Here is a 14,354-nt window from a genome sequence, read left to right as displayed (position 1 = left end):
AACAATCAACAACAAATTTATACAAAAAAAGCAATACAATAACAAAACATGACAAGTTCAATACAATGTTTTACATTAATATACTTTAAACAAAAAAAAAAAAAACTAAGTCTCAGAAGTAATCCTTAAAGATTTAAGTTTAAACCGATATCTAGGAGCTCTAGGAATAGCCTGGCTAGGCCCAAACCCAAACTGACCAGTCCCAGTCATCATAGGAGGTCCATCATCATATTCATAACCAACTAACCGACCACAACTGTTACATATTATCTTTGTTCTTTTTCTTTGGATCCCCCAATAATTGATTGTTTCAAAAAAGGGTCTGATCTTGTCTTCTTTCACAAATCTGAACTTTGATGAATCAATAGATGCAAATGAAAGTGTGTTTTTGTTGCCTGCTTCGAAGTAGAAATCGGGTGGGAAAAGGTTGGATGTTTGGAGATTGAGATTTGTGCCACATTCGTTACATGTATAGATCGATGCCATTTTTTATTTTTTTTTGGAAATTTTTTGATTTGATTTTTAAGGTGGTTGGATATGAAGATATATAGAATTTGAAGGTATAAGGTGGTTTTGTTTGACTTATTGTTTTTCTTTTTGGAAACGCGGTTTGTAGGAGAGTTTTAATGCTTGTAAAATGGATTGATTTTCTTGTTTCTAGAGTTTCTAACATGTTACTAGAATATGGGTTGTACAAGTCAAACAATGCAAATCGTTTGGACTTATACCATTTTGTTAATCAAAAAGGGAAATGATGAAGATAGTGTTGAACTGTTGATCAATGTTTCATGACCGGACAATGATGATTTGATATGTCGTTAACAAGATTATAAAAAGAGAAAAGTAATTGCTCACCACTGACGTCTTTCATAGGTTTTGAATCTCAATATCGGTGTATGAGCAGATTAAAATGTAGTCAGATCTTACATCTACCTATGTAGAGAGACTACTTCTAAGTACTACCTAAATGAGATAAAAATCGAACCTCTGACCTCTCGTTAACAAGATTATCTAAGCTTTATATATTTATTTTAGATAAAGAAACGGGTTTAAAATGTGTATGTGTTACTGTATTTAGTCTAAAATTCTGATTTTCCCTTCCATCTTCAATCGTCACAAATATTTAGCCTTCGTTATTTCACAAGTATTATTCTTTATTAAGGTAGCTAGTGGTAGTATTAAAATTGTGAGCATAAGTTATATGGAAGGAAGAATAATAATCACAAAAGAAATAAACCAATGAATGAATATTCTAATTTTTAATGTGGTGCGCTGCCAAAGGGGGAACCAAAGGTTATCCTTTGGACATAAGCACACGTTTGTGGTATACCAAATTATGTAATACACGACATTTACAAGTATTTTTTTTTTTTTTCATCCATTTGTTCCTTTTATGTAGAGACAATTACGAGAATTTTTAAATAGTGAGATGATTCTTTTTTCATATGTTATTATTTCATATTTCATAATTTATACATATCAAGCATCTACATATATAAAAAACAGTTAGCCCAATTAATTATTACAAGCCTCAGTATATCAAAATTTTGTTTTACCACGATAATAGATCAAATAACGCAAAGAGGTTAAAAATATGTCATAAGTTACCTACGCTAAACTAATAAACAAAAGTCTATTAGGAACAGAACATAAACTTTTCATACATAAATGGTACACTGATACAACTACGTAAGGATCATTATTAATTTATTATCAATATGAAATATATCTTTGTATATCACCTCCCTTCATATATATATGCATGATTACTTACTCCCACAATTTACAATGAAACATTTTAAATGTAATGTATGTTAAAACTAGAACTATTAAGATATCTATAGTTAAAACTTGAAAACAACTTTGAAAGCAACCACAAAACTTTAGGCTATATATATAATTATGGCTCCTATAAATGCAAGTATGCAACCCCAACAAAGAGAGGTTTTTCCAATACAACAGTATTTAACTGTTTTTGGCGCGCCCAAATCTTTATAAAATAAATAACCTATTAGAAAATTCAAAAATTTCTCTATGTTTTGTAGTTATTTTCATCTTTGAACTAATTTGGTGATTTCATTTGTCAAATTGCAAAATGGCGAATAATTCTTCAGCTAAGGTTGTGTTCCTACATGGTGATTTGTATCTCAGAATAATTGAAGCCCAGAACTTACCAAACATGGATGTAGTCACCGGAAACATCGCCCGTTGTATGCCTTTTGATATGTGTCCTGAAGACACCCCTAAATCCGGATCTAGTGAGGTAAAACAGCATTCGGGTGGACGGAAGATCATTGCTAGCGATCCTTATGTTAAAGTATCGGTCCCTCAAGCTGCTGTTGCACGTACACGTGTGTTAAAGAACTCCAGAAACCCGAGGTAAAGATGAAAGAATGTAATATATCTTAAATTATTGTATTGTATAAATGATATATTTATGTTTTATATATGTTATAACAAGGTGGGACGAGCGGTTCAATATTCCATTAGCTCATAACCTTGCTCACTTGGAGTTTGAAGTAAAAGATGATGACCTTTTTGGAGCTGACGTGTTAGGGACATTAAAGATTCCGGCTGAGCAGATTGCCACAGGGGACATGATCTCTGACTGGTTCACATTAAAGAATTCCCGCAAGGACTCAATGCTCAGGCTAGAAATGAAGTTTACACACTGTGAAAAGAATCCACTTTACCAGCACGGGATTGCTGGAGATCCGAACCAGAGAGGTGTCCGTGACACATATTTTCCAGTGAGAAAAGGTTCTCAGGTGACATTATATCAGGATGCCCATATTAGGGCTGAATCTAAAATGCCTGAGATTAAATTAGACGGGGGTAAGATTTTCGAACATAATTCATGTTGGGAAGATATATGTCATGCTATATCATCAGCTCATCATATGATATACATTGTTGGTTGGTCAATTTTTCACAAGATTAAATTGATTAGAGAACCGACTAGGCCATTGCCCAGGGGAGGGGATTTGACACTTGGTGAATTGCTCAAGTATAAGTCTGAAGAGGGGGTTAGAGTTTTGCTGTTGGTTTGGGATGATAAAACTTCACACAGCAAGTTTTTTGTTAACACGGTAAAGTTTATGATTCCTAATTGATCGTCGTTCGGTTTTCTATACATAAAATAAACGTACTGGTTAAAATTAAAGGTTTCATTTGGGTAAATGATGCAGCCTGGAGTAATGCAAACTCATGATGAAGAAACTAGAAAGTTTTTCAAGCATTCATCTGTGCAGTGTGTGCTCTCACCTCGTTATGGAAGCGGTAAACTTAGCCTGTTCAAACAACAGGTTAGCTGTGTGAAATAACAACAAAAAAAAATATGCTAAACACGTTTTTTATTCTTATTTCTTTACATGATCTTATCTTATGTTTTAGGTTGTTGGAGGTGCTTTTACACACCATCAGAAATGTGTACTTGTGGATACACAAGGATATGGTAATAACAGAAAGATCACAGCTTTTATAGGCGGTCTTGATTTATGCGATGGTAGATATGACACACCTGAACATAGGTTATTTCATGATCTTGACAGTGTATTTAAGGACGATTTTCACCAACCTACATTCCCCGTGAGTGCCTATACAATCTCATCTTCCGTTTCTGTAAAATCTGTTCTGTTATATAACTTTCTGATTCTGCAATTTCCCATCAGTATTAGTGTGAGATTCATAACTCTAGGATGTATGTATGTATAGTTCACTAAATTTAGTCCAATTCACCAAATTAGGAAGGAACAAAGGCCCCAAGACAGCCATGGCATGACTTACATTGCAAAATTGAAGGTCCCGCTGCATATGATGTTTTGCTCAACTTTGAGCAACGATGGAGAAAAGCTACAAGATGGAGAGAATTTGCATTAGTTGCCAAAAGGATAGCAAAATGGAAAGATGATGCATTGTTAAAGATTGACCGAATCTCATGGATTGCTAGTCCTAAATATCCTGTTCCAGAAAATGGGGTTCACACTGTGGTTCCTGGAGATGACCCCTTATTGTATGTGTCCAATGAAGATGATCCTGATAACTGGCATGTGCAGGTAGGTTACAAATTGCCTCATCCCCTGCCTCCCTCCTTGAACAAACAAAAAAACAACCTATTTTTCTTCAACAATGGAAGTGGAAAAATGGACACTTCATGTGTAACAGGTTTGAGTCTAAACATAATTTTCCGGTCGGGTTAGTTGAGCCAAAATATTGTCTGAAAACTTAATTTTGTTAACTAATAGAATATGATACTACACTATCAACAATTATATATGCTTTTGAATAAAAGGATGTAGGAGCTTTTAGTTCTAAAAATTCATATATATATATATATATATATATATATTTCTTTTACTTTCCTTTACAAAAAGCTATAATGTATGAATTTATATATAATATAACTATATTATATAATAAATATATCTATTTATTGTGTATGTAACTAATGTTAATATGAACCAAGCAACATCAATGATATATGGAATATAAAGGTATGCGCATTATATTTAAATTCCTTAATATTTAACTAATTGCAGATGAAGTTGCCTGGATTGATAAGTAAATGGATAAACTTTTATTTTGGATAACCTCACAGGATTTTCGTACTCTGCAGATTTTCAGGTCCATAGATTCTGGATCGCTGAAAGGGTTCCCCAAAACTGTGGAAGTTGCCCAGGCACAGGTAAATAATCAAAGCTAACTTTCATTCTTGTATGGATATGATATTCAGCACTCCATTTTTGATGATGCGTATGCATTGTTGATATTCTGTTCCTGCAGAATCTTATCACTGCCAAAAATATGGTTATAGAGAAAAGCATTCAGACAGCCTATATCCAAGCAATCCGATCAGCTCAGCATTTCATTTATATTGAAAATCAATATTTCATTGGATCGTCTTATGGGTGGTCATATGAAAATGCGGGTAAATATTTGCATCCTCAATTGACAGTGTGTAATGTCTCAAATCCTTAAAATGAAGGCGCATGTGATAAGAATTTTCTATTCTCGTCGACATAAATGAATCACAATGTTCTACATTGTAAATGATAACATGTTTTTGAAGCAACTGTGTGCTATCTTGCCAATCTTGTAGGAGCTGATAACCTAATCCCAATGGAGTTGGCTCAAAAAATAGCAAGCAAGATCAGAAACAATGAGAGATTTGCAGTTTATGTTGTCATCCCAATGTGGCCAGAGGGCATCCCAACTACTGCCACTGTGCAAGAGATTCTCTATTGGCAAGTATGTTATGGCCTTTAAATTATTGAAATAAAAGCCTTTTGGTTTTCTATAGTAAAGTAGTTGGGTTGGCCTAATTGCCTAAACGGCAATAAATAAATAAATAAAATAAAATACAATATCTATTAAAATGAGGTATATATCTGGCTTCCAAATGTTGTAATTGCAGAGTCAGACAATGCAAATGATGTACAGTGTTGTTGCAGAAGCAATTAAGTTCATGCAGTTAGATGCGCACCCTAAAGACTATTTGAACTTCTACTGCCTTGGCAAACGGGAAGAAATACCTTTCAAAATGGGTCCATCATTTGTAGAGGAGAAGGTATTTCTACCTATGTATTTAAAATCGTAATGCTGAATTATACTTCTGAAACAAATGAGTGATACCAATTAACCATCTGTAGAGAGTCGTTTACAAATTTTTTATTGTTAATACTGGATTGCTTTATAGGTCTCAAATTCACAAAAGTTCAAAAGGTTCATGATTTATGTGCACGCGAAAGGAATGATTGTGGACGATGAGTATGTTATAGTGGGATCTGCCAATATTAATCAAAGATCTTTGGCTGGTTCAAAGGACACAGAAATAGCCATGGGTTCGTATCAACCTCATCACACGTGGGCTAAAAGGAAGCGACACCCAAATGGACAGGTTTGTCAGCTCACCCCATTTTCTGTACCTAAACTGATTTCCCAAAACTTTAGAACTTGACTGTATCGCAGATAGGAAATAACTTTCTTTTTAATAAACTATTAAACTATAGATGAGGTATGATATTGACACATTCATCTATAAATGTATCAATTCGGGTTACTTTTTATATCAAAATGGTTAAATCAAACTATTTAAATAAAAGGGAAAAAGTTGAAAATCGTCAAAAGTCTATTTTTGATGCATACATTTCATCTTGATCAAAGAAAAAGATAAGAACTAAAATAGGATAGTTCGTCTAGCCATAACTAGAAACTGGCATGCAGCATGCTTCAACCTGACCCCTTTTGACTGGCCACTCAACCAGAGCGCTCCACCCATCTTGCCACCTCTAATGTCTCGGAACAGATTCTAACAAAGAGCATGTGTGCACGATTCAGGTCTATGGTTACAGAATGTCATTATGGGCTGAGCACCTAGGGGCGCTAGAGAATGCATATAAGGATCCCAAAACTCTGGAATGTGTGACTAAAGTTAACCGAATAGCTGAAGAAAACTGGATGAGATACACAGTAGAAAAATACACAACATTGCAAGGTCATCTTCTAAGGTATCCCTTACAAGTGGATGGTGACGGGAATGTGAATTCCTTGCCTGGATATGAAAATTTCCCAGATGTTGGAGGCAAAGTAATGGGAGTACATTCACCAACACTCCCTGATATCTTAACTACATGATTGCTGGCATGTTTGATATGTGTGACACTGGGTGAAAATAAAATGTTCAGTAGGTTTAGGATTGTTCAATGATTGATAAGGTAAAGACATGGGACAGAGTGTAAGGATCATGAAAGGTCATGTGTTTGAGTCAAGGAAAGCTGCTCCCTTCCCCAACCTTTAAAAGTTGAGAAACTTTGATGGACCGGGGTTGATTGCAAGTATGAAAATTTGTGAAAATATGTGGGTAGTTTATAAAATTGTATATCAAAACATTATAACAATTCACTTTATTGTAACAATTCTATTTTTTCAATAGTTATAGACCTAAAGAATATTGACCGTAAGGCTGTAAGCCTACTAACTACTCCGTATATCTATAACATGATATAACTTTCATTAAGTTGTCCAGCAATTTAGCAAATCACTGATAATAGTTGAGAAGGCTTTAGGATGTTAATGAATTATCTTCGTTAAATTAAGCAATAATAATGCATAGCAAACGGTATCACTTTGATACAATTTGAAAATAGTTGCTTAGGAAAGGTTAGATTGTGTTATGGAACGTAGAGATGTAGATTACTGTAAGTTTAGATTTTATGCTTGCGATGCTTGAGTTAAACGTTTGTAATATTATATTCAAGCGACTAAAAGAAAAGCAACATACTAGCATAATTCCATCTATTATTATTACTTATGATATGCATAACACTATAAAACAACTCACTACTTAATTCCAAACCTATGAGAGCATAAAATCCGGAGAGTAATTGTCTTCATATGCATAAAACAACTCACAAACTTCAACGCCCTTGCCATGTATCAGAATTATAAGATATAAAACATAAAAAAAAAAAAAAAAACTATCCATAATCTGAGAGAGTTCAAAACTTACTTGCATGCTCAATAGTGCAAGTAATCGATCCAAAAACCATAAACAGCTAAGCCGCGAGAATTCAATATCTAACTTCAATAAACACTTTCAACTATCAACCAGCATACCTCAAAATTTCTCAAAAAGTAACTTCCTTACCCAATATACATCAACTACCTATCCACAATGTTCAAGAATCACTTTCACGTATAAACTATGTTGAAACCAACTGTCTACCATATATCTTTTCTGCCAACCTCTCGGCCACTTCCACCTTCCGATGTTTCTTACAAGCAGCCAATAACGCACTCCATAACACCTCGTCAGGAACACCATCCATCTCTTCAACCATCATCTCAGCCTCCTCAACCCTCCCAGCCCTCCCCAACATATCAACCATACACGTATAATGTTCCAAGCTCGGCTTAACTCCAAACCTCTCCGTCATCATCACAAAATACTCCACCCCTTTATCAACAAACCCCTTATGACTACACGCCGTCAAAACCCCAGTAAACGTCACCTCATCCGGCTCAACCCCATCATTAACCATCCTCTCAAAAACCTCAAAAACCTCATTACACTTCCCATGAATCCCATAAGCATTCATCATAGCCGAAAAAGTAACCACATTTCTGTAAGACATTTCATCAAACACCTTACGCGCATACCCCAATTTGTCACATTTCCCATACATTGTCACTAAAGCATTCAAATTTACAACATCTGAATCAAACCCACTTCTAATCATAACCAAATGAACACAATCCCCCATCCATAAAGCCGGAATACCCGCACACGCCTTCAAAACAGCCGGTAACGTATGCCGGTCTATTCGTTTCCCATCTCGGGTCATTTTCCGAAAAAGATCAAGCGAATCGGAGAAGTATCCGATATTCGAATACGATCTGATGAGGGTATTGAAGAGGAATGTGGATTGGCGGTTAGTGTATGAGAAAATAATCGATGCTTGGTGTAATTGAGAACAAGATGAATACGAAGAAATTAGTTTTGAGCGAATAAAATCGTGGCGGGAAATGCCGGTTATGATTGTTTTGGCGTGTATTTGTTTGAGTTTTTCTAGGTTTTTTGTTGTGAAACATGAATCTAGTAATGTTGTAAAAAAAGGTATCATTGTGGCTTGTCGTGTCGCCATTGTTATGGCGGGGAGTTCATACACTCTGTTTAATTGTGGCTGCGGCACGAATACATTTTTCAGTCTTTGTCTGGAAAACCTTTAAAGGCGCTTTTGGTTCACGAAATGTTTTTGGAAGTGGAATTGGAATTTGAAAAAATGGAATTTGACGGAATGTTAAGAACTCGATTCTATTCAAGATCTTACGATCTTGTTTCGATCTGATCTTGTTTAACTTGAAATTTGGTTATAAAATGGTACTTCTCCGTCCCATTAAATTATGTACCTTATAATCTAAGTTTGTTTCAACTTATTGTCCATCTTTTACAAAAATTCACTAACTATTCGTTTGTTTGCCTGCTATACCTTTGATTAATTAACATAATCACAATTTTTCAAGTTAAATATGCATTAAATATGAGGGTAAAATTGACGAGATGTAACGAAAACTTCATAAACTAATCATATCTTAATTTTATTTTTCAAGTTATGTTATATTATGAGGCTTATTGAGGCAGCAATGAGAGTTCGACTAAACACAAGGTGATCATGTCTGTTGAGGCAGCAATGAGAGTCATACTAAACATTAAACATAACTTTCAATGTTCTCACAAAAACAAGGTAAAATGAAGTAGAAGATTGTGTATACCTAAACACCATTCTGTTAAATGAAGGAAGAGTAGGATATAGAAAATGCCAGAATCAAGCTTTGTAATATATTCTGAGCATTATACTATGGCTCGTCATCCTGTCAACTATCTATGTTCCAAAGAAATCAAGTTAATTCCAATCATTTGAAAGGTATTAACTTATAATCCTGCAAATTACAATGTATGCTTGGAAGCCGATAACACACAACAAATGCAAAAAAGACAAACAAAAAAAACATAATAGGAGGTAGGACATATAGAGTACCAGGTTCAAATACTTACGCCAGCAATTACAACACAGTTAAAATTATAAACTGAACGAATTTCCCCATCTAAAATTTTTCCTGGAACTAAGACGACCATGAATATAATATAGTTAAGTAGCAAACCATGATGTATAAACATTAAACAAGTACCCAAACCATGAAAACTTCAACAAGCAGCCAATCCATGATAACTTAAAGAAGTAACCACTAAAACCACCAATAAAATCCTTAACATATGACTTCATTGACAATGTATAGTTCACAATAGGTTAAACATGAATATCTGCCGAATTCACCGTCTTACAGAAACAAAGACAAACATCTACCAATTTAACAACTCCACTCTCATAACATATTTTTGGCTCAGCATTCAGCAGCACCTGAGAAAAAACTAGCCTAGCGACGAGTATAGTGTCTCTCAGGACTTCTGTAAGGAGGAGAATATGGAGGAGACCTTGTTCGCTCCCTCCTTGATCTGCCACCATGATAAGGCGAGCGTCTAGGAGGTGGTGAATATTCACGCCCACCCCCTCTATATGGTGGTGGGGACCTCCTTGGAGGTGGAGAGTAATCACGACCACCTCTATATGGTGGTGGTGACCTCCTTGGAGATCTCCGGTATCCATGGTCATCCCGTCCAGAGCCACCACGATACCTGCCTCCTCTATCACCACGATAGCCTAAAAGATAAGAGCCAAATTCCATCAGGATGAAACCATACGTAGAGGTCGCTAATGCAGCCCCTTGTACTTGTGAACTCAAATCAGGTTATTTTATAGCTATTAGAGGTTAGCCAGGTAAATAAGAAAACTAGCTTATATGAAAATGGGTCTAAATTAGCCCAAGTATGTTTCAAAAATCAAAACCCACAAGACCTTAAACATTTATTGAAGTATTCAAGAGGAGCAATATTATTAATATACTCCGTATAACATTAATATAAAGACACGGTGTATTTCCAAATGGACCCGACCTCACCCCTTCCACCAGTACCAAAAAAGCTTCCTGCATTGACCCATTACCAACCTAACCAATTAACCATTGAACTTTCAGCAGATAAAAGGGGGAAAATTACCTGTGTCCCTGGTGTTTTTCAGGCCTAAGTAATGGCCGGGTGTTGGAGTCCTGGCACGTTTCCTTCGTGACTGAAAACAAACAAATGAAAGCACTCAAGTAATAATTCTTTCTACCAAAAAAAATGGACTAGATATGCACAAACAGCTATTCAGCATGCATACTATAAAGAAAGACATAATTATCAAAGGTTAAAACCCCCAAAAAAAACCCAAAAATGAGAGACTGGACCAAATCTCTATAACTAATGTGATGATAAAAATGGTTCAAGAAAGAAAAATAAAAAGAAAATGCATGCAGCTAGTACCCATCAGCCATTAAAGCTTGGCTAGATGTTGATTATGACCGTCGATTAGTTGATAGTTGAATAAATTTGCTGTTGATTTTGACCGTTGATTAGTAGATAGTTGAATGTATGCCGATGTTGTATAAAGTTGAGCAATAAGCTTGATATGTTTAGTTGATCAGATGATGCATGTGAAATGATTGATGCTGTTTTAGCTGGCCATTGATCAAGCTGTTTAAAAGTTGCATTGATGAACTCATCAACTTTGATTGCTGCCGACATAACTGATCCAATATAGCCAGTAACATAAACCTTGGAGTCAAACTGAAACAGTGCTTAAAACACCACCAGAGCCAATATGACTTACCCTCTCAACAGTTATTTGGCGATGTTCAAGAACCGACTGATTAAGATGCTTTATGCAGCGATTGGCATCTTCAAGAGTATCCATCGTTATGAAAGCAAAGCCACGGGAGATGCGAGAACGAGGCTCCACAACCAGAAAACAGTTTACCACCTAATTGAAAAGCAGTAGTCGTTACTCATTAGTCATCGCAGTTAAGTACATAAGATGGATATTGTGAAGTAAAAGCAAAATATGCAATAATTATTTAAGCAGGCGGCATAAAGATACGTACATTAAATATGGATTTATACAAAGTAACAAAGAAGATATTCGTTTTCACAAAATTATTAAATCCTCCTTGCACATACTATAAAATTTAACACTGGTTTAAATTACAAAGGCACGGGACGAGTATAGCAGGTGAAAAAGTGAAAACACACTGCATGATAAAGGGAAATAAGGCTTTTGAAAGACTTTTCTATATCAATAAAGGACATCCAAAAAGAGCCATGTGTCAATATGATATAGGCCTATAACTTTTAAATATTTTTTTCATTTTACCATACATAAAATGGCAGAGGTTGTCATCGCATCGATAGCTTATGTAAGACAATGATACCCGTAAAATACAGAATACCTCAACATCTATTCAATAATTGGAGTCAAAATTCCCACCAAAACTTAATATCTAATGACCGTTTTTTATTAAAAGATATAAATAACAACATCAACCTATCATTATACATCAGAAACCATATACAGGGTCATTGAAATCAACTAACCTTTCCCTCCTTTGAAAAATGTTCTTCAAGCTGCTCTTGAGTAACACGTGTAGATAGGCCTGTAACATAAAGTGTATTTCCAGGGTTTACAACCTCGTCCTCCCTGCCAAAGTTTAAAAACAAACATCCATCATCATAATCAGGCTAAAATCTTAATAAGCATATGATAATTTATCCCGAGACAAAGCTAAAAAAGTACCTTCCACGACTTCTGGACCTAGATCTAGCTGCAGGCCTGCCTCTCGGCGGCCTTGACCAGGATCTCGATCTAGAACGAGACCTTGACCTTGACCTGGACGGTGCTTCATACTGAGGACTAGGAGAGCGTGAATACCTATATGTATCAGCAGAATACAAGACCGATATCATATCTCAACTACACCATAATGATATAACAAGAATTAACTTGTTATCTAGCATGCAATAAAGATACACATATTCACATCGCCAAAACCTCAACATCGCCGGCTTAAAACAAACAGTAAACGAATTAACCGATCGATTAACTACACTCCAAACAATTTATATTTTATCAAATCATGCTACAAAACAAAATACAAAGTGCATTTTAATACTAATATCTCCCTCACTAGAACTTTCATTACATGTTTAGATACTATCGATCATCGAAACCGTATACATTTCAACAATTTAAGCTGGAAGCAAGCTACATACAACTATATATATCTTCGAATTCACACATATCAAACATTAAATTTCATATAATAATTATAAAAAAAAAATTAAAATCAACTTCGTCTACAAAAATATTTCGACTAAAACTACATATAAATAGTAATAAATAATAAAATAATAACAATCAAGGAAAATTAAAGAAAAAATGGAATAAAAATAAAAGTTAGGGGAGACTAGGGTTTACCTTCCACGAGGAGAATCAGCCTGCAAAATAATGGAAATTATATAATGTTATATATATATATAATTAAATGTAAGTATAGATCGAGAGATATAGAAATGGAAGAACAGCTAACCATTTTTTTTTTTTTAGTTTTGAAGAGAAGAACCCTAGATCCCGATTTTATCTTTTTCTAGGGTTTTTGTTTTGTCTCAGAGAGAAAAATAGAAAGAGGACTTTCGACGCTATTTATTAAAATTTTTTTTTTATGGGGAAAAAAAAAGGTAAAGTCGTTGAGTTTGGTTAAAAGACAAGAAGGCACCTCATTTTATTTTTATTTGACATTGGAGGCCCTTTCCTACATTCTGAAGAAAAAACTTGATATTAAATAGGTTTTAGATTTTCCAAATTTTTTTCTTTGTAAAATAGCTAGTAGGGTAAATAATAGTTTTTGGTGGAATGTTGATAGGGTTTGGAGGTGGTAGCAAGGTAAGGGGTGGTGTCAAAGAATGTGGATAATGTGTGATAGTGTTCTTGTTTAAATAATCTTTTTGTTTAGGATAGATATAAAAATATAAAGTGGTGTTTCTGGTACATTATTAGTGAATTGATAGAGATATAAAAATATAAAAAGGCAAATTAGATACATCAAAGTTTGAAACTTAAAATGGGAGGACGGCTAAATGTTTTATAAGATAACAGAAGGATATCCGCGCGATGCGTGAGTGATGGCGGTGGCGTGTGGTGGCGAAGTAACGGTGACGACGATAGTGGCAGTGTATTATAATAAAATGATAATAAGGTTGTGTTTGTAAAATTGTGATTACCAGTAGAATTTTTTTTTTTTTTAATTATTCATTGGAAGTATTTTTTATATATATTTACTAATGTAATTGATGAGACCATTTCATCTTTCCATCATGTTTTTTCTCATTAATATCTAGTTGTAGGAGTTCTTAGGGGATGTTTGGTAGGAGTGAATCATAGAGAATGGAAATGTAATCATGAATGAAAAATGTGAGAAAGAGAATATGTATCTGGAAAGAGAATGAATTCCGTTGTTTGGTACCCACAGAGAATGAATATATAAAATAATATAAAATTTTAAATAATAATAAATTTAATACATATAACATATTGAAAATAACATTTTTTTTTCATTCTCACTCATTCTATATAATTTGTAAAGAATAGAATTCTCCCTTTTCCATTCCCATTCCATTTCTTTTGAGCAAACAAACAAAGGAAGTCTTTCTCATTCCTTTTCTCCTCTTTCCATTCCATCATAACAAACACCCCCTTATATCTTAGGTTGTTTGCTAGTGACATGAATGAATTGGATTTTTGGTTGGATATGTGTTACAAGCGAAGAAAAAACTAAAAGGATGGATAAAATTAATCTCACGTGGTATGCACGTGAGACAAGTTAACTAGTATAAAATATTAACTTTAGCATTTAGGACGAACAGAGGC

General features: G+C 34.6%; 4 protein-coding genes and 1 long non-coding RNA gene across 5 annotated transcripts; 1 reads left to right on the top strand and 4 right to left on the bottom strand.

Moving 5' to 3' along the window:
* Window positions 1-39: 39 nt before the first annotated feature.
* LOC122605748 (uncharacterized protein At4g08330, chloroplastic) lies at window positions 40-641 on the bottom strand. The gene has a single exon (XM_043778704.1). The coding sequence runs from the start codon at window positions 484-486 to the stop codon at window positions 106-108; it is 381 nt and encodes a 126-aa protein (XP_043634639.1). The 5' UTR covers window positions 487-641; the 3' UTR covers window positions 40-105.
* A 1,454-nt stretch (window positions 642-2,095) lies between these two features.
* LOC122603792 (phospholipase D delta) lies at window positions 2,096-6,934 on the top strand. The gene is made up of 11 exons (XM_043776601.1): window positions 2,096-2,379; window positions 2,462-3,089; window positions 3,189-3,305; window positions 3,394-3,588; window positions 3,747-4,055; window positions 4,616-4,684; window positions 4,783-4,927; window positions 5,099-5,247; window positions 5,414-5,566; window positions 5,696-5,896; window positions 6,337-6,934. Exons 1-11 carry the CDS (start codon window positions 2,096-2,098, stop codon window positions 6,631-6,633), a joined length of 2,547 nt encoding a protein of 848 aa, XP_043632536.1. The 3' UTR covers window positions 6,634-6,934.
* Window positions 3,118-4,622, bottom strand: LOC122603793. The gene is made up of 5 exons (XR_006324498.1): window positions 4,591-4,622; window positions 3,930-4,090; window positions 3,787-3,852; window positions 3,521-3,654; window positions 3,118-3,290 (listed from the first exon to the last, which is right to left on the bottom strand). It is a non-coding gene; the product is annotated as an uncharacterized LOC122603793 (long non-coding RNA).
* A 557-nt stretch (window positions 6,935-7,491) lies between the features above and the next one.
* LOC122606261 (pentatricopeptide repeat-containing protein At3g46790, chloroplastic-like) lies at window positions 7,492-8,670 on the bottom strand. Its single transcript, XM_043779223.1, has one exon. The coding sequence runs from the start codon at window positions 8,640-8,642 to the stop codon at window positions 7,701-7,703; it is 942 nt and encodes a 313-aa protein (XP_043635158.1). The 5' UTR covers window positions 8,643-8,670; the 3' UTR covers window positions 7,492-7,700.
* Window positions 8,671-9,757: 1,087 nt separating this feature from the next.
* LOC122603244 (serine/arginine-rich splicing factor SR45a) lies at window positions 9,758-13,107 on the bottom strand. The gene is made up of 7 exons (XM_043775902.1): window positions 13,018-13,107; window positions 12,906-12,925; window positions 12,225-12,359; window positions 12,026-12,128; window positions 11,265-11,414; window positions 10,613-10,682; window positions 9,758-10,217 (listed from the first exon to the last, which is right to left on the bottom strand). Exons 1-7 carry the CDS (start codon window positions 13,018-13,020, stop codon window positions 9,934-9,936), a joined length of 765 nt encoding a protein of 254 aa, XP_043631837.1. The 5' UTR covers window positions 13,021-13,107; the 3' UTR covers window positions 9,758-9,933.
* Between the last annotated feature and the right edge of the window lie 1,247 nt (window positions 13,108-14,354).

The sequence above is a fragment of the Erigeron canadensis genome, chromosome 6, assembly GCF_010389155.1.
Source record: "Erigeron canadensis isolate Cc75 chromosome 6, C_canadensis_v1, whole genome shotgun sequence".
NCBI classification, from domain to species: domain Eukaryota; kingdom Viridiplantae; phylum Streptophyta; class Magnoliopsida; order Asterales; family Asteraceae; genus Erigeron; species Erigeron canadensis.
Note: the sequence above shows the minus strand (reverse complement) of the source record. Positions and strands in the feature narration are given on the sequence as shown.

Bases quoted from the DNA above. Each gene is read 5' to 3' on its own strand.
- LOC122605748 (XM_043778704.1), bottom strand. From the start codon at position 486: ATGGCATCGATCTATACATGTAACGAATGTGGCACAAATCTCAATCTC.
- LOC122603792 (XM_043776601.1), top strand. From the start codon at position 2,096: ATGGCGAATAATTCTTCAGCTAAGGTTGTGTTCCTACATGGTGATTTG. The intron at 2,380-2,461 runs GTAAAGATGAAA...TGTTATAACAAG, and splicing joins AAGAACTCCAGAAACCCGAG to GTGGGACGAGCGGTTCAATA. The intron at 5,248-5,413 runs GTATGTTATGGC...TTGTAATTGCAG, and splicing joins AAGAGATTCTCTATTGGCAA to AGTCAGACAATGCAAATGAT.
- LOC122606261 (XM_043779223.1), bottom strand. From the start codon at position 8,642: ATGGCGACACGACAAGCCACAATGATACCTTTTTTTACAACATTACTA.
- LOC122603244 (XM_043775902.1), bottom strand. The intron at 12,360-12,905 runs GTAAACCCTAGT...TGATACATATAG, and splicing joins GCTGATTCTCCTCGTGGAAG to GTATTCACGCTCTCCTAGTC. The intron at 10,218-10,612 runs GTAATTTTCCCC...CTTATCTTTTAG, and splicing joins GAAAAACACCAGGGACACAG to GCTATCGTGGTGATAGAGGA.